We start from the raw sequence: 19,975 nt of genomic DNA on the forward strand, positions 1-19,975 counted from the left end.
GGGAGAAGTGGGGTGTGTGTGTGAGTGTATGCGATCAGATGTGTGCGTGTATACTGTCTGATGTGTGACTGTGGAGCACGATGGGGGGTGCACAGCATGGGGGATGGAGCACGATGGGGAGTGCGCAGCATGGGGGATGGAGCACGATGAGGGGTGCGCAGCATGGGGGATGGAGCACGATGGGGAGTGCGCAGCATGGGGGATGGAGCACGATGGGGGGTGCGCATCATGGGGGATGGAGCACGATGGGGGGTGCGCAGCATGGGGGATGGAGTACGTTTGGGAGTGTGCAGCATGGGGGATAGAGCACGATGGGGAGTGCGCAGCATGGGGGATGGAGCACGTTTGGGAGTGCGCAGCATGGGGGATGGAGCACGATGGGGAGTGTGCAGCATGGGGGATGGAGCACGATGGGGAATGCGCAGCATGGGGGGATGGAGCCCGATGGGGAGTGCGCAGCATGGGGGATGGAGCACGTTTGGGAGTGCGCAGCATGGGGGATGGAGCACGGTGGGGAATGCGCAGCATGGGGATGGAGCACGATGGGGAGTGCGCAGCATGAAGTGCGCAGCATGGGGGATGGAGTACGATGGGGGTGCGCAGCATGGGGGATGGAGCACGATGGGGAGTGTGCAGCATGGGGGATGGAGCACGTTTGGGAGTGCGCAACATGGGGGATGGAGCACGTTTGGGAGTGCGTAGCATGGGGGATGGAGCACGATGGGGAATGCGCAGCATGGGGGATGGAGCACGATGGGGAATGCGCAGCATGGGGGATGGAGCACGATGGGGAGTGCGCAGCATGGGGGATGGAGCACAATGGGGAGTGTGCAGCATGGGGATGAAGCACGTTTGGGAGTGCGCAGCATGGGGGATGGAGCACGATGGGGAATGTGCAGCATGGGGGATGGAGCACGATGGGGAGTGCGCAGCATGGGGGATGGAGCACGTTTGGGAGTGCGCAGCATGGGGGATGGAGCACGATGGGGAGTGTGCAGCATGGGGGATGGAGCACGATGGGGAATGCGCAGCATGGGGGGATGGAGCCCGATGGGGAGTGCGCAGCATGGGGGATGGAGCACGTTTGGGAGTGCGCAGCATGGGGGATGGAGCACGGTGGGGAATGCGCAGCATGGGGATGGAGCACGATGGGGAGTGCGCAGCATGAAGTGCGCAGCATGGGGGATGGAGTACGATGGGGGTGCGCAGCATGGGGGATGGAGCACGATGGGGAGTGTGCAGCATGGGGGATGGAGCACGTTTGGGAGTGCGCAACATGGGGGATGGAGCACGTTTGGGAGTGCGTAGCATGGGGGATGGAGCACGATGGGGAATGCGCAGCATGGGGGATGGAGCACGATGGGGAATGCGCAGCATGGGGGATGGAGCACGATGGGGAGTGCGCAGCATGGGGGATGGAGCACAATGGGGAGTGTGCAGCATGGGGATGGAGCACGTTTGGGAGTGCGCAGCATGGGGGATGGAGCACGATGGGGAATGTGCAGCATGGGGGATGGAGCACGATGGGGAGTGCGCAGCATGGGGATGGAGCACAATGTGGAGTGCGCAGCATGGCGGATGGAGCACAATGGGGAGTGCGCAGCATGGCGGATGAAGCACGTTTGGGAGTGCGCAGCATGGGGGATGGAGCACGATGGGGAATGCGCAGAATGGGGGATGGAGCATGTTTGGGAGTGGGCAGCATGGCGGATGGAGCACGTTTGAGAGTGCGCAGCATGGGGGATGGAGCACGATGGGGAATGCGCAGAATGGGGGATGGAGCACGTTTGGGAGTGCGCAGCATGGGGGATGGAGCACGATGGGGAATGTGCAGCATGGGGGATGGAGCACGATGGGGAGTGCGCAGCATGGGGGATGGAGCACGATGGGGAGTGCGCAGCATGGGGGATGGAGTACGATGGGGGGTGCGCAGCATGGGGGATGGAGCACGATGGGGGGTGTGCAGCATGGGGGATGGAGCACGATGGGCGGTGCGCAGCATGGGGGATGGAGCACGATGAGGGGTGCACACCTCCCCCCAAAACACACACACACCGCCACACACGCACTGCACAACACACCACACACACACTGGGAACCTCTAACACCGCCCTACACCGACACTCACACACACAGACAACGCCGCACACACACAACACCCAACACCGCAACACACACAAATATACGCACATACCGCGCAACACACACATTGCACAAAACATACCTCCCACCAAAACACACACCCCACACCCACACAAACCGCGCAACACACACACACAGCACTACAGACACACAGCGCTCCACAAACAACGCAACAAACACAACGCAACACAAACAACACCGCTCTCGCCCCCCGCCACACCCAGAACATGTACAGAGCCCTACACAAACACTTGGTAACTACACACAACAACATCTATATATATATATATATATATATATATAACAAAAATCATACATTAACTACACAATACGTAAATTCTAGAATACCCGATGCGTAGAATCGGGCCACCTTCTACTAGATAGATAAATAATTAGATACACAGATAATAGATTAGATACACAGATAATAGATAGCTGTGCACACATTATACATGGACTCACCCTCTCTGCAGATGATTACACATGGAGCCCAAGACTGCAGGATTCTCTGGAGCCTGTACTTCCATCTTCTCTTGTGGTGCAGCCTCCCCTCCTCCTGGGGCCCGACTGCTGTATTTTCTTTAAATAGTTCCAGTGCTGGAGGGGGAAAGTGTGACGCCCTGGACTAGTCAGGTCGTCCCAGGTAGTCACACACAACATCACATCCCCTCCCGGTTAGGTGACATCAGTCAAACTAAAAGCCTTGTCACCACCCTGCAGGTTTGATGTCCACACCAGGGGGGCGGAGGCAGGCGGTTGGCTCCGCCCACCGAGGAGTTCACAGGCCTGGAGGCGGGAAAACAGAGTCAGGTTCAAGTTGACAGAGAGAGTAGTCTAGAGGAGGGAGAGAGCAGTCAAGGTCACGGGCAGTCCTTGTGTCCAGGCCTGCCAAGAGACTACCAGGTGGCTGGGTCGGAGCCCAGTCGCCATTGGCAAGGAGGCAGATGGTGGTGGCCACCTGCAGAAGACCGGGAAGACGACCGGTGGAACCGTAAGGGACCGGGACAGGGGAGTGGCCCGCCGGAACCGAACCGGGGAGCCAACTGGATACCGGAGCACCAGGGAGGGTACTCGGACCCAGTACAAAACCCTGAACCGACAGGGCCGAGTCAAATCAACTGATTGCGGACTGGACTTAAGGACCTATCCCACACAAGCCCCGTTAGAAGACAACAGTCCAACCATACAGGGTAAAGCCACCGCCAAGGCATAGAGACCCAAAGCGCCAGCGTCTGCAGGCAAACGGGCTCCTACGGCATATGCAAGTCGGGGAGCGGACTACCGGTGTCTAGGCATAGGAGTCAAACATTTACATACAGAGGTGCAGGAGAAAGGCGGAAACCACCAACCTATTCTGGGAGAAGCTGCAGCCGGCTGCGGGCCCCATTCATCACTCCGTTTGGTTTACCAGAGACTCCAGTGTGTTGTGTCAGAGTGAGTACACCAGTGCCATCAGGCACCGCACCGCACCGCAACACTTCACCCTGCACCCCGGCCCTCGCCAACCGGGCCCCGGGACCAACACCCCCCTACCCACGGAGGGGTCAACACCTAGCTGCGCCATTGCACTGCTCCCGGGAGCCCCCACACCTTCACCGCAGCGGTGGTGTCTACAATCACCACAACCCGTGGGTGGCGTCACGAACTTACATCCCAAACCACCACGGCCCCGGCCGTGGAACTCCTCACCCAAATCCCTGCGTGTAGTGTCGCGGGCGGGGAGGAGGGTGTCAGCACACTACGCTCACCCCTTCTGCTCGGGTCCGGCGGTTGCTGCTCAGTGGTGGCTCGAGCCGTGGGCCGGATCCCGGGGGTTTCTCGAGCGGCACTCCTCGCCCGTGAGTGAAAGGGGTTTGTTGGGTGTGGGGATAGTTTATTGTCCGTGACGCCACCCACGGTTGTGGTGATTTCACCACCGCTGCTCTATATGGGGATCCCGGGGATGGTGATGCGGAGCAGCCAGGTGTTGTGTTGCCCCTCCGTGGGTAGGGGTTGGTGACCCCGGGGCCCGGTGATGGCTTGGGAAGTGCAGGGCCTGGTGGGCGCAGGGACGCGGGGGGGCAGCGCTGTGCCTTGCGGCACTGTGGTACTCACTCAGCCTGAGACGTTGACACAGTTTTTACGGTAAACTAAACGGCTGGTAAGACGGTCCCACGGACGGCTGCACTTGCTCTCCCAGTAGGTGACGGTGATGTCCCTCTTCCTTGCACCTTTGTTTACTTGTTGGTTGCGATGGGTCCCCACCGGTAACCCGCTCCCCGGCTTCAAGCTGGACCGGGGGAGCTCTACTCTTTGCCCGCAGGCGCTGGCCCTGAGAAACTGGTGCCTTGGCGGTGGCGGTGTCTCTCCTACTCTGGTTGGGCTGTTGCCTTCAATCGGGACTTGGTTGTTGGGGGATCTATGTCCCCTTCACTGACGGATTTGGCAAATTCTGGCGACTCCTAGCCTTGCCGGGGTCCGAGAGGCCCCTGCCCTGGTGCTGACTGTCCTTCGGAACACTGCTCCAGACCGCCGGGCCACTACCCGTCCGCGGTCCTTCCAGGAACTTCCAGACGGTCCCCCTCCAGACAGTCACCGCCGTTGCTGACCTTGCTGACCTGTCCTGCACACAGCTGGACTACTTCAGGCTTTCTCTCTGTCACCACTCTTGCTTTCCTCCTTTACCACTTTACTTCGCTTCTACTTTCACTTCCTTAGCTCATCTTAGCTCTTTACTCCTTCACTCCCCTAGCTTATCTGCCTGGTTTCTCCCGCCTCCAGAGCTGTGAACTCCTCGGTGGGCGGAGCCAACCGCCTGGCCCACCCCCTGGTGTGTATCATCAGCCTCTGGAGGAAGGCAACAAGGATTTTTGGTTAGCTTTGGTGTTCCTAACTGGGATGTAGGGTGTGGTGGTGTGTGACCGGTGTCCCCTGGCTTGCCCAGGGCGACACATTCCCCCTTAGCAAAATGCAGACCGTCCGCGGGCTGCCGTCCAACACCGGTTTTATTTTTCTGTAAAAGATAACATGGTAAAATAATAACATATGTACATTTTTAATAACTCTTCCCTTAACGGGAGGCACTTTTACTTTAACGTTGCATAACGGTTTACGGTTACGGTTTCCGCTCTCTCCCACCCAAGCAACCTGGCCCTGATGCTGCCCCTAAAGCCCAGGCTGCACCCCTTGACCCACAGTCCAGCACACGGTACCCGAGCGGGATATGTCCTTCCCTCCAGAGGGTAGCCCCCGGTTCCTTTGGTGGCTGGGCCCCAGCCTGCTCTGCTCAGGGCCCTCCCTCCAACCTGCCTCTCCGGAGGCGGCATTGCGGAAACGGTAACGGCAAACAACATATTTACAAGCCACTTAACGTTTGTGGGTGCGCTGCAAGTTCACGGGCTTGTCCATGGAAAGTCCTCCATGCAAAAACTTTTTAAACGGTCCCTACGGTGACAACGGTGCCGGCTCCAGCCGGTTGCAAATCACAAAGCAAATCAGGTAATGTACTCGGTATCATCATTTTCTTATCATTCTTTCAAACAAACAACAAAGTGGTGGTCCCAACGGGGACTGGACAACGGTGCTCCGCTGCCCTACTCCAGGCCTTCAGATTCATCCGAGGGAGGGGGTGCCGAGCTCACTCTGCTCTCCTGGCTGCCCCGTAGTTTCACATCCAGGGCAAACCACCCCCTCTCTCCGCAGTGTCGGGTGTACCGCACAAGGTCTCCCGGCATTAGGTTGCGGCCAGGATGCTCCTCGGGCAGGTGGGCATTCACATCCCGCCGGGCTACAAACACTTCGGCCTCCAGGCCCGGCTCGTAAATGAACCCATAGCCCCGGCGGACATCAAACCGCCTCAGCTACCCCTCGTAAAGGGGTCCCCGGACACGGAACGTGGCCTGGCGGAGATTTTCTTTTTCTCGGATAGCTCGGGCCACCAGCTCGGCCTTCTTCCGTTCCCTCTCAGCGACCTCCAGGCACAGCGGTATCGGCTCCCTATCCCAATACGGCGTTGCTGCCAGCGCCGGCGCATGGGTCGGGCCCCGCGGGACATCCTGGACGTTGCCCACTGTCAGGAATCTGGGCGGCATGTCCCGCGGTGTCTTGGCCTTGGGCGCTGCCTTGCAGCAACAACCCGGCGCTACCTCAGCCGAGGTGTGGGGGATGGGCATAGGGGCTTTCCGCTGCTGGGCCTTCGGTTCGGAGCGGGTCATCGGCTCCGGCTCGGGGAACTTCTCAAGGGATGCCTCCGGTTCAGCCTTCGGAATCTTCCACGGCAACACCTCCGGTTTACTACGGGCTCCGGCTACAGGTTGGCCCGCCTGGGCGGGGACGCTGGGTGCTGCTACCGGTTGCGGTGGTAGCAGGCCTAGTGGCAGGGTCACGGCCTCCGGGATGGGTGGCGAGGGAGGCGACGGGCGGAGAGGGCTTGGACCGGGCCCCACAGCCACGATGACCGGCCCTTCAAGGGCATCGGGACGTGGGTCACTCACCCTCCCTTTCTCCGCCTCCTCCTCGCGTCTCTGCACGGTGGCTACAACGTCCGCCATGTCGGCCTCCCACTCCTCCATGAGGAGCTGCATCTTCACCTGCAGCCGTTGGTAGAGCTGCGCGGTCCGGATTTTCACCCACGCCGCGGTTCCAGGCGCGGGGGCTAGGGTGTCGCGGGACGGCATCCACATGATGGCTTCTTCTTCCAGGACCGGTATGTCTGCAGAGTCCTGGCGTCCCTGCTTTTATAGCTGCAGCTACATGCGTCCAGCCGCCATCGCGTCCCCCTTAGCTCTTTCCGGCCCCTCCTTTCTCGGGGCGGGGTTTTGGCCTTCGCGCCTCTACTACTCGAGAAGACGCTCGAGCGGGAACTTTTCGCGCCAAAGATGGCGGCTTCTGAAATTTTCCTGCCGGATACCTCCGGCGGTAACAAGGCGCACCTCTACCAGACGGCAGAGCGGTAAGATCCTGTTTGTGACGCCAAGTTGTCGCGGGCGGGGAGGAGGGTGTCAGCACACTACGCTCACCCCTTCTGCTCGGGTCCGGCGGTTGCTGCTCAGTGGTGGCTCGAGCCGTGGGCCAGATCCCGGGGGTTTCTCGAGCGGCACTCCTCGCCCGTGAGTGAAAGGGGTTTGTTGGGTGTGGGGATAGTTTATTTTCCGTGACGCCACCCACGGTTGTGGTGATTTCACCACCGCTGCTCTATATGGGGATCCCGGGGATGGTGATGCGGAGCAGCCAGGTGTTGTGTTGCCCCTCCGTGGGTAGGGGTTGGTGACCCCGGGGCCCGGTGATGGCTTGGGAGGTGCAGGGCCTGGTGGGCGCAGGGATGCGGGGGCAGCACTGTGCCTTGCAGCACTGTGGTACTCACTCAGCCTGAGACGTTGACACAGTTTTTACGGTAAACCAAACGGCTGGTAAGACGGTCCCACGGACGGCTGCACTTGCTCTCCCAGTAGGTGATGGTGATGTCCCTCTTCCTTGCACCTTTGTTTACTTGTTGGTTGCGATGGGTCCCCACCGGTAACCCGCTCCCCGGCTTCAAGCTGGACCGGGGGAGCTCTACTCTTTGCCCGCAGGCGCTGGCCCTGAGAAACTGGTGCCTTGGCGGTGGCGGTGTCTCTCCTACTCTGGTTGGGCTGTTGCCTTCAATCGGGACTTGGTTGTTGGGGGATCTATGTCCCCTTCACTGACGGATTTGGCAAATTCTGGCGACTCCTAGCCTTGCCGGGGTCCGAGAGGCCCCTGCCCTGGTGCTGACTGTCCTTCGGAACACTGCTCCAGACCGCCGGGCCACTACCCGTCCGCGGTCCTTCCAGGAACTTCCAGACGGTCCCCCTCCAGACAGTCACCGCCGTTGCTGACCTTGCTGACCTGTCCTGCACACAGCTGGACTACTTCAGGCTTTCTCTCTGTCACCACTCTTGCTTTCCTCCTTTACCACTTTACTTCGCTTCTACTTTCACTTCCTTAGCTCATCTTAGCTCTTTACTCCTTCACTCCCCTAGCTTATCTGCCTGGTTTCTCCCGCCTCCAGAGCTGTGAACTCCTCGGTGGGCGGAGCCAACCGCCTGGCCCACCCCCTGGTGTGTATCATCAGCCTCTGGAGGAAGGCAACAAGGATTTTTGGTTAGCTTTGGTGTTCCTAACTGGGATGAAGGGTGTGGTGGTGTGTGACCGGTGTCCCCTGGCTTGCCCAGGGCGACACAGTAGCGCTAACTCCCTTGCAGAGCGATGTGACCCCTGGGTCCGTGAGAGGCTCGAGCCACCACCCGCAGTACAAGCACGGATCTGAGCGGCTCGGCGGCCGCAGCCGAGCCCGCTGGGCGGTACAAGAGCAACTCAGGGATGAGGGGGGCAGGGAGCCATGTTTGCATATAGAGGCCCCTGCTCTGCTGGAGACGGAGCAGGTGGGTGAGCCTCCTCTGGGCTCTGAGAAATGACGTCATCCTCTGCGCCCCGGCCGGCAGCTTCTGCAGACATGAATTCTCTCTCCTGGATCCCCTACCTGCATCTCCTAAGGTGAGGAAGGGGCCGTGTCAGCTCAGCACAATCATATGCGTTCAGCTGATCGGGCCCCTGCATTTGCAAAGTGTTCAACCTGCCGCAGGCAAAGGAAATCCCCATATGTTTTCAGACCCTAGGAGGGGCCCCCTCCTGCTTGGGACCCCTGTGCGACTGCTAGTGCAACTGACCATCCAATACCTGGAAATTCTCAGTTACCACTTACCAATATTGCTATAATTAGTTGTAGTCGGCCTCATAGCTTCTCCGAATCCTGAGGACCTGTCATGTTTTCTTAATTCATGTCGATAAAATATATTGCATCATATAGGTACTAAGAGGAACAAATACTATACAAATACTATAAGCCTGAGAAAAGAACCAGAGAAATGGACAATTATGGGACCATAGTCACAATACTGAGTAAATCTTAATAACAATATAACTACAAAAATGGGTAGCAAACAAAATGCCAAAAAATAGTAAAAACAAAAAAAAGCATTTTAAAAAAATATGTCAAACTTTATTAGTTATCACAAAACAATGTCTTTAAAAGTAGATAAATAATTGATGAATTAAATATCCGTAGTCGGTATGAGGTGAGGACACATGATATAGGCCAACAGTGAGGAACACTGGTATACAGTGGTATACAGTTAGGTCCAGAAATATTTGGACAGTGACACAATTTTCGCGAGTTGGGCTCTGCATGCCACCACATTGGATTTGAAATGAAACCTCTACAACAGAATTCAAGTGCAGATTGTAACGTTTAATTTGAAGGTTTGAACAAAAATATCTGATAGAAATTGTAAGAATTGTACACATTTCTTTACAAACACTCCACATTTTAGGAGGTCAAAAGTAATTGGACAAATAAACCAAACCCAAACAAAATATTTTTATTTTCAATATTTTGTTGCGAATCCTTTGGAGGCAATCACTGCCTTAAGTCTGGAACCCATGGACATCACCAAACGCTGGGTTTCCTCCTTCTTAATGCTTTGCCAGGCCTTTACAGCCGCAGCCTTCAGGTCTTGCTTGTTTGTGGGTCTTTCCGTCTTAAGTCTGTATTTGAGCAAGTGAAATGCATGCTCAATTGGGTTAAGATCTGGTGATTGACTTGGCCATTGCAGAATGTTCCACTTTTTTGCACTCATGAACTCCTGGGTAGCTTTGGCTGTATGCTTGGGGTCATTGTCCATCTGTACTATGAAGCGCCGTCCGATCAACTTTGCGGCATTTGGGTGAATCTGGGCTGAAAGTATATCCCGGTACACTTCAGAATTCATCCGGCTACTCTTGTCTGCTGTTATGTCATCAATAAACACAAGTGACCCAGTGCCATTGAAAGCCATGCATGCCCATGCCATCACGTTGCCTCCACCATGTTTTACAGAGGATGTGGTGTGCCTTGGATCATGTGCCGTTCCCTTTCTTCTCCAAACTTTTTTCTTCCCATCATTCTGGTACAGGTTGATCTTTGTCTCATCTGTCCATAGAATACTTTTCCAGAACTGAGCTGGCTTCATGAGGTGTTTTTCAGCAAATTTAACTCTGGCCTGTCTATTTTTGGAATTGATGAATGGTTTGCATCTAGATGTGAACCCTTTGTATTTACTTTCATGGAGTCTTCTCTTTACTGTTGACTTAGAGACAGATACACCTACTTCACTGAGAGTGTTCTGGACTTCAGTTGATGTTGTGAACGGGTTGTTCTTCACCAAAGAAAGTATGCGGCGATCATCCACCACTGTTGTCATCCGTGGACGCCCAGGCCTTTTTGAGTTCCCAAGCTCACCAGTCAATTCCTTTTTTCTCAGAATGTACCCGACTGTTGATTTTGCTACTCCAAGCATGTCTGCTATCTCTCTGATGGATTCTTTCTTTTTTTTCAGCCTCAGGATGTTCTGCTTCACCTCAATTGAGAGTTCCTTAGACCGCATGTTGTCTGGTCACAGCAACAGCTTCCAAATGCAAAACCACACACCTGTAATCAACCCCAGACCTTTTAACTACTTCATTGATTACAGGTTAACGAGGGAGACGCCTTCAGAGTTAATTGCAGCCCTTAGAGTCCCTTGTCCAATTACTTTTGGTCCCTTGAAAAAGAGGAGGCTATGCATTACAGAGCTATGATTCCTAAACCCTTTCTCCGATTTGGATGTGAAAACTCTCATATTGCAGCTGGGAGTGTGCACTTTCAGCCCATATTATATATATAATTGCATTTCTGAACATGTTTTTGTAAACAGCTAAAATAACAAAACTTGTGTCACTGTCCAAATATTTCTGGCCCTGACTGTATGTAAAAGAAACATATTATATATGCCTTTACATATATCTTTAAATATACCATTCTGTGTCTCTTGCCTTTGTCCTATATATCATGTGTGCTCACCTCATACTAACCATGGATATTTAATTCATCAATTGTTTTTCTACTTTTGAAGACATTGTTTTGTGATAACTAATAAAGTTTCGTATACAAATACAATAGTAACAAAGCTCAGGGTTCACATCCTAAAATTCCTTCTTTCATCTGGATCCAAGCCCGGTATATGCAGAATAGTGACTGATGAGTCAGGGTGGGATTGTTGTGCACTTTCTCCATCCCACCCATCTGTCAGCAGGAACTGTCTGGGTGATGCAGGATATATAAGAGGTGCCTGCAGCTTCCTGAGTGTGGGGTGCAGTCCTGGGTGGGTGTGGAGCACAGCTCATCTCCTGCCCATGATGTCAGTGCCTGGGACAAGAGGTCACTGTTATTGATCCTGTGCTCAGTGCTCTATTGACACAAAGGTTTGGGGATTCAGAGAAGGGCAGCAGCTGGATGGACTGAGTGGGCACCATGGAGGCACACATGCATCACCCACGAGCCCTGGCCATGTTACTGCTGCTGGGGGCACTGGCACAGATCCCCCCCTGTGTGACTGCCCTGGAGAGAACCTACTATGTGGCTGCTGTCATCACTGACTGGGACTACAGCAATGGGCAGGCTGACAGGTAATGACCTCCAGGCTGGGCTGAGTGCTGGCTGTAATGTGTATGTGTGATGGATGGATAGATGGATGGATGGATGGATGGATGGATGGATGGATATGGCATAGCTAGGTAAGATGGACGGAAGGAAGGATGGATATGTCATAGACAGATAGGTAAGATAGATGGATTGATAGATAAATAGACTAATGTGTATTTAGTCCTGCCAATAAAGCTTATTTGAATTTTAATTTGATAGATAAATAGATAACAGATAAAGTAGATAGATGATGGATCGATAGATAAGAATAGTTTGATAGATAGAGATGGATAGATAGGCAGATAGATAGATAATGGATGAATGGATAGATAGATGATAGATGATAGATAGAAAGAGAGATAGATAAATAGATTGATAGATAGATAGATAATGGTTTGATAGATGATAGATATTAATAGATAGATAGATAATCTTGGTTTGATAGATAGATAGATAGATAGATAGATAAATAATGGATGGATAGATAGATAAATAATGGATGGATAGATAGATAGATAGATAAATAATGGATGGATAGATAGATAGATAGATAGATAGATAAATAATGGATGGATAGATAGATAGATAGATAGATAGATAGATAGATAGATAGATAAATAATGGATGGATAGATAGATAAATAATGGATCGATAGATAGATAGATAGATAGATAGATACTTAGATGATAGCTAGATGATGGATAAATAGATAAGGATAGAGATAGATAGATAGAGGATATATAGATAGATGATGCTAGATCAATAAATCTGAATAAATAGATAAGGATGGATAGATAGACAGACAGATAGGTAAGTAGATAGATAGATAGATATGAATAAATATATAAGGATGGTTAGATAGATAGAAAGATAGATAATGGAGGATAGATACTGTAGATGATAGATAGATAAATAGTGGATAGATAGATAGTGGATAGATAGATAGTGGTTAGATAGATAGATAGATAGATAGATAGATAGATAGATATGCCCCATCATAAGCCATGGACTTCCATAGCCCCCATCCTAGAAGTGCCCCCACAGTCCCCACCCTGGACATGCCCCATCATAAGCCATGGACTTCCATACCCCCCACCCTAGAAGTGCCCCCACAGTCCCCACCCTGGATGTGCCCCATCCATCCTGCCTACAATCCCCACCCACCATTCCCACAGCCCCAGTCCCTAATGTACACTTGCTTTGGCAAAACTAATTTGTATTTGGTCCTGCCAATAAAGCTTATTTGATTTGATTTGATTTGATAGATAGACAATGGATAGATAGATAGTGGTTAGATAGATAGATAATGGATAAGATAGATAGATAGATAATGGATAGATAGATAGATAGATAGATAGATAGATAATGGATAAGATAGATAGATAGATAGATAATGGATAAGATAGATAGATAGATAGATAGATAGATAGATAATGGATAAGATAGATAGATAGATAGATAGATAGATAGATAGATAGATAGAAAATGGATAGATAGATAATAGATAGATAATGGATAGATAGATAGATAGATAGATAGATAGATAATGGATAAGATAGATAGATAGAAAATGGATAGATAGATAATAGATAGATAATGGATAGATAGATAGATAGATAGTTACATGGATGGATAGATAGATAGATAGATAATGAATAGATAGAGAGATAGATAGATAGATAATGGATAGATAGATAGATAGATAGATAGTGGATAGATAGATAATAGATAGAGGGATAGATAGAAGGATAGATAATGTATAGATAATGTATAGATAGATAATAGATAGATAGATAATAGATAGATAATAGATAGATAGATAGATAGATAATGTATAGATAATGTATAGATAGATAATAGATAGATAGATAATAGATAGATAGATAGATAGATAATGTAAAGATAATGTATAGATAGATAGATAGATAGATTTCCAGGAGTCTGGTCAGTTTTTCATAGTTTTTTTGTCAGGAGTTGTTTCAAAAGCCGTGTGAAAACTAAAGGAAATATTGACACGTCTCCTTCTTGTTAGCTCCACTTTTGGATTGGACTAAAAAACTTCAGTAAAAACTGCTATGTTGTTTTTTTTTAGTTTTCCAAAAAAAACCCTTTTGTGTATGAAAGAAAGTACTCTTTATGTTATATTAAAGGGGTTGTCCAGACATATATTTTTTTCTTATCAGGTTGCTTATATAAACAAACACCCCAATACTCGACCTCCCCAGTTCAGCGCTGCCTCTCTATCGTTGCTCCTGTTTTTTTCAGAGTGCAGCACTGACATCATAGCTAAAGCGCTGGAGACCACTGCTGAAATTAACGGGGTGGTGATGTGACAGTAGGAGCCCAGTGATTGGCAGCAGTGGTCACTGCGTTGTAGTCTTGATGTCACTGCTGTAGCATGAAAACAAAGACTAGAGCCGTGATGGAGGACCATATCTGGACCCAGGAAGGCTGAGTATTGGTGTTTACCACCATGTAATAGAAAAATATATTACCGGACAACCCCTTTATTGCAACTTTTATCTTCTTCATAGATCAGTAGAGGGAGATTTGGATTATTATAACTGTTAGTGTCATATATTAAATGTTTTATAGGTTTGTAAAAAAATAAAAGCAATAGCAATATACTAAAAGATTATAAGGAAAGCTGTCACCAGTCATATCTACTAGATGACAGGTCTCAGCGGTCAGACCCCCACCGATCACCACCATAGAGGATCCCTATTGGACTGCTGGGGAGAGTTGTACTCAGCTATATCCATCAATCTCATAGGAAATCAATGGATAGACTGTGCACACGCTCTTCCACCTTTCCATTCAAAGTAGGAAACAAAAGTCTCAGCAGCCTGACCCCACTGATCTAGTAGTTATCATCATCCTTCCCGGAATAAGAAGTAAAGGCCCCGTCACACTAAGCAACATCGCTAGCAACATCGCTGGTAACGAACAACTTTTGTGACGTTGCTAGCGATGTTGCTGTGTGTGACATCCAGCAACAACCTGGCCCCTGCTGTGAGGTCGTTGGTTGTTGCTGAATGTCCTGGGCCATTTTTTAGTTGTTGCTGTCCTGCTGTGAAGCACAGATCGCTGTGTGTGACAGCGAGACAGCAACAACTAATGTGCAGTGAGCAGGGAGCCGGCTTCTGCTGAGGCTGGTAACTAATGTAAACATCGGGTAACCAAGAAGCCCTGTCCTTGGTTACCCGATATTTACCTTTGATACCAGCCTCCTCCGCTCTCACTGCCTGTGCTGCCGGCTCCAGCTCTGTGCACATGTAGCTGCAGCACACATCAGGTAATTAACCCGATGTGTGCTGTAACTAGGAGAGCAAGGAGCCAGCGCTAAGCATTGTGCGCTGCTCCCTGCTCTGTGCACATTTAGCTGCAGCACACATCGGGTTAATTAACCTGATGTGTGCTGTAACTAGGAGACTGGGGGCTGGTCACTGGTTGCTGGTGAGCTCACCAGCAACTCGTGTAGCCACGCTCCAGCGATCCCTGCCAGGTCAGGTTGCTGGTGGGATCGCTGGAGCGTCGCAGTGTGACAGCTCACCAGCAACCTCCTAGCAACTTACCAGCGATCCCTATCGTTGTTGGGATCGCTGGTAAGTTGCTTAGTGTGACTGGACCTTAATGCTGGCCATACAAATTAGATAGCTGTTGGCCAAACAATGCTTCAGCCAATCATTTGCCCAACAGCCATCTCAGCCGACTCTCCCGTACACAGGAGCGCTCGCTCAGACTATGGAGTTAGTGCAGCTCAGCCCCTCAGTCACTTCAATAGAGCTGATCTGCAATGTCAGGCTCATCCCATTGAATTATGAGGTGTTGGGCGTAACATGAAGCAGCCAGGTTTCCTAATCCTAAACAGCACTTTGAATAGAGCGGTAACAGCATTTACAGATGGCTTTGTCCTTTGAAGTCTATGGGAGTTATGACCTCCATTCCTTTTATAACGGAATCACTAGAAAAATGTATTCAAGGGACATACAATAAAAATCCAATTGACTCTCTGCAGCCCCTACTAATTTGCTAAATAATGGGTCAGGGTCCCTTGGAATTAACCTAGGTGTGTAGTGGCTCTCCTATTGTTATGGGTGGGCCCTACTCTGGGGAGCCCTGTGGCAAGCCTGGGACCAGAAGGTCACAACATCTTATTATGTACAGGTCTGAAGCTTGCGTTTAATTGTAACTTCTTACCTTTGGTGCTGTAGGGGTTACGGACTCTTTCTTTTCTGGCTATCCTCTGTAGCCTTGATGTCAAGTGCAGCTCCTTGTGGTCACTCCCCTACGCTTTAAAGAGTCACATGTCTTACCCTCTGATGCCGGTGATAGAATTTCATTTCTAAGCTGTCCACTTTGGAAGGAGCCAGTCTCTGGAAGAAGCTGATGTGTTGTGACAATTGCAGCCATGGTGCTTAGCTGCATTGGAAGGCATTGGAAGAGTTTGGAGTGTTTTCTTTATTGTGTCTATTTTACCCCTGTCTGTCTCCCTTCCCTTGTGTTGTATTATTGTACTGATGAGATTAGTGCTCTCACAGGCCTTCTCACTAGCCAGGGTAAGTTCAGGGCTAGCCAAGGCCTAGGCACATGATCGGCGATGAGGGGAAGGACTCATATATGGGCGTTTGGGAGTTCAAGGAACATACTCAGGTGACAGCAGGAGATGACCCCTCTCCCCTCTCCCTAGCACTAGGGCCCACCGTTGTATCACATTCCGCTGTACCCTGTGTGTTGCTGCACTTGCCTGGGGGGTTCCCTTGTACCTGGTGGAACCCCAGTAGTCACTGCATGATACCTATACAGGTGGAACAATTCCCAGCCATAAAGAAATATATAGAGCTTTGCCACTTCCAGTGCACTACTTCCCCCACTAAAAGCTGATTATTGGAGGTGCTCTCCAACCAGTCTGACATTATCACCTATCCTGAGGTTAGGTCTTCAGTATCAAAGTCCTGGAAGTTTAGTGAAAGTGTTAGAGCCCCACCCTTAGAAACAATCATACATTCCACCATTGTGAGTCTTAGCCCTCTTTCACACGTCTGTGAAAATCATGCACGTTTTTCAACGATGTGTCAAAGGTGCGTATTGTCCTCCGTGTGCCGTGTTTATGGCACACGTGTGTTCTCCGTGTGTTATCCATGATAACACACGGAGAACGGGAATGTTCTGCTCACCTGTCCCTAGCGTTGCTACTTTAATATTGATGACCAATTCATAGAACAGATCATCAATATCAGATGAATGGCACTACGACACCCTGACACCCTGTTATCAGCTCCAGCGGTGGCCAGATGCAAACAGTGAACATATACGCCTATTCCTCTGAATAAGAGCTTATGTGCAGCACCGAGAAGCTGCCATTTAATAGTGTGTTCCAGTGCTTTTCTTCTAGCCACGGCCAGCGAGGCTACCAGATATTCATTGGGGGCACTGATTGAGAGCTGCTAAGGAGCTTGCATTATTTCTAGATTACCTGGACAGTTATTGATTTGCTGCTAATTTCTATATTTTACAGTGACTGTGTGGCGCCCCTGACCTGGTCAGGCACCACTGAGTACTGCACCCGTGCTGGGGACAGTACAATACAGGTAATCCAGAAGGCTGACCGGGGTGTGGAACACAGGCGCATAGTGATCAGGTCTCACACATGTACCCATGAGAGGACCCCTGGGGATCCCAGGAGGGGGAAAAGCCTTGACCTTCACTGGAATAGTGGAGGGGGCCAAAAGCCTCCATCTCCTCTCAAGGGGTGTGGTAAGAGAGTCTGGTTGCTAGGTGGCGTAGGCAAGAACAGGAGAGGAGGAGCAGTGAGTCAGTTAGAGCAGAGAACTCCAGAGGGCTCAGTGAGGAGCAGACCTGTGGGGCTGTTGCTGTCTAACAGCGCCCGCGCAGTGGCTACTGATGGGGGAGAACGGTCAACTAGGAGTGCTACCTGAAAGCCAGCTTCAGCTAGAGAGAAAGCACGGAGTGGGAAGTAAGGAGACTGCTAGAGAGCACCAGGCCCAACCGGGCGGCAGATCCCGAAGCGAAGATAGATCCAGCTTTCTTCTGCTAAACCTGCCGGTGTGGGGCTCTCAAAGCCCACACCACAACACCACAAAAGCCGCAGCCACGTAACCGCAGTGAGGGCCCATAGGTCACAGGAGGCAAGCAGCTGGAGTGGCCTGGTCCGGGGAACAAGCAAACGGCAAACAAAAGGGGGAGAGAGGCTGCAGCATCTTCCCTGGGTGACCCCCATAGGGACTCAAAGTCGGGGTCACCCCAAACCACCAAGGGCTAAGGAAGGCGAGTCAGTAGTCACCCTCATAAAGTCAGCCGGAAGGATACCTGGTTCCCATCTGGTTCATCCCAGCTACGCCCGGGCTACTCACCCTGCCATCAAATGTGAGTAAAGCCCTTGAAAGACAGTTCTGCCTGTGTGAGTCATTCTGCGACTTGTGGTACTACAAACCTACACCGGGCCCTGGGGCTTGCCTCACTCTCAGGAGGCTATTCCAACTAACTGCACACACCATCAGCCCCAGGCGACCCTCAACCTGCAGTGGCGGTCCCTACTGACCGCAATACTGAGAGTGGCGTCACGATCAAAACCGAAGATTCCCTACCTGTGACCAGATCCAGCTACGTGGAGTCCCTGAAGGTATGCACCGACACTACACCTGTGGGGCTTCACATCTGGCGTCACGAACAGGATAAGGACTAGACCTGTTCAGACAGGTGACCATGTGCCTGGGCGGTCCGCTTGAAAAATTGGAAGCGCCGCCATATTGCCACCATGAAAAGCGCGCTGAAAAACAACAGCAGCCCGCGCTGGGAGAAGTTACCGCCCACGAAGAGGTGTGGCTACCCAGAGATCCCCTGCAGAGTTCTGAGCTTGCCAGCGAAGAGAGCGGAAGCGTCCGGAGACGGCGGAGCAGGAGAGAAGCCAGCAGCTTGCTAGAGAAAATGGCGTCTGAGTGCAGAGACCCAGAGCCAGGCTCCGCTGCCTGGTGGTGTCGGGAGCTCGCCGAGTTCTGCGATCAACTGGAAGCCAGGGTCGGAAGGCTGATCAGAGAGGGACGCGAGGAGTTTCTATGGATGACCGCGGCGGTTCGGGCCTACGAGGAGAGAGCCGCGCACCGAGTGCCAGACCGGGCGGTGACGACTCAGACCCCGATGCTGCTACCGATGGGTGAGTCCAGTGTTGCCCCTGCCGGCCCGGATGCCCCGACCCCTGCTGCCACGCCCGCGGTCCCTGAAGAGGCGCCCGGTGCGGCGACGCTGAACCAGGCCGCAGCCACGCCAGGTGCGGCCCGCCAAGCCCCGGCCGCCGCAGCGATGCCCTGCTCGGCCCGCCAAGCCCAGGCCGCCGCAGCGATGCCCTGCTCGGCCCGCCAAGCCCCGGCCGCCGCAGCGATGCCCTGCTCGGCCCACCAAGACCCGGTCCCTGCAGCGACGCCCAGCCCAGCCTGCACGGATCCCATCGCAGCTGCGACGCCGATCCAGGCCGCCGCCATACAGGGCGCGGCCCGCCAAGACCAGGCCGCCGCCATGCCAGGCGCGGCCCGCCAAGACCAGGCCGCCGCCATGCCAGGCGCGGCCCGCCAAGACCAGGCCGCCGCCATGCCAGGCGCGGCCCGCCAAGACCAGGCTGCCGCCATGCCAGGCGCGGCCCGCCAAGACAAGGCTGACGTACCATTTACCCCGGCCCGCAAGGCCAGAGCAGACAAGGCTCCCCAGGTTCAGGAAGTCCCTGCTAGGCAATCCCTGGTAGGTGAGGACTCCGCATACTGGCAGCTAAAAGCCGACCTGGAAGCTAAGTTCCCACGGGAGATGGTGGAGCGGTACATGCTCCCTCCGCACACCCCAAAGAGTATCCCGACAGCTCCCGCAGCAACCACGGCAAAGAGTTCCCCACCTGGGCCGGCAGAAAGAAGTCCATCCCCAGCACTGCTACCCAAGGAGTGCCAGGAAGAACTAAGGGGGGGAGGAGGCCAGGAGGTTGAGGGGCTGACTCCAGAGCCATACCCAGAGCCAGAGATGCTGCCTTATTCTCGCTGGGATGAGGAAGACCTGACACCATCTGCAGAAGAAGAATTGCCCAAAAGCCTTACCTGGGAGTTTGTGAGCTGCACCCTACAGAATCCAGCCCGTAAGACACACCGCAACAGAATGCAACTATCCTCTGCACCGTCATCTCCAGAGCAGAGAGAAGTCACCGCCAGAGACCTGCAAGAAAAACGAGCCCTGAGAAGGTCCAAAGCCCAGGCCAGAGGACCCCTTTTCAGAGGAGTAGTGGAGGATTTTAATCTGAGAAGTGGATATGGATTCATCGTAGCACCTGGTATCAAAGAA

The 19,975-nt window shown here is 52.3% G+C and overlaps 1 protein-coding gene across 1 annotated transcript in view; it reads left to right on the forward strand.

Annotated features, from left to right (window-relative positions):
* The first annotated feature begins 11,315 nt into the window (after nt 1–11,315).
* F5 (coagulation factor V) overlaps nt 11,316–19,975 on the forward strand; it is a 158,797-nt gene continuing 150,137 nt past the window's right edge. The window contains exon 1 of the mRNA XM_075335550.1: nt 11,316–11,622. Within this exon, the coding sequence (XP_075191665.1) occupies nt 11,468–11,622 (155 nt within the window). The 5' untranslated portion in view covers nt 11,316–11,467. The remainder of the gene's footprint in view (nt 11,623–19,975) is intronic.

Source organism: Anomaloglossus baeobatrachus, chromosome 2 (genome assembly GCF_048569485.1).
Source record: "Anomaloglossus baeobatrachus isolate aAnoBae1 chromosome 2, aAnoBae1.hap1, whole genome shotgun sequence".
Taxonomy (NCBI): Eukaryota; Metazoa; Chordata; class Amphibia; order Anura; family Aromobatidae; genus Anomaloglossus; species Anomaloglossus baeobatrachus.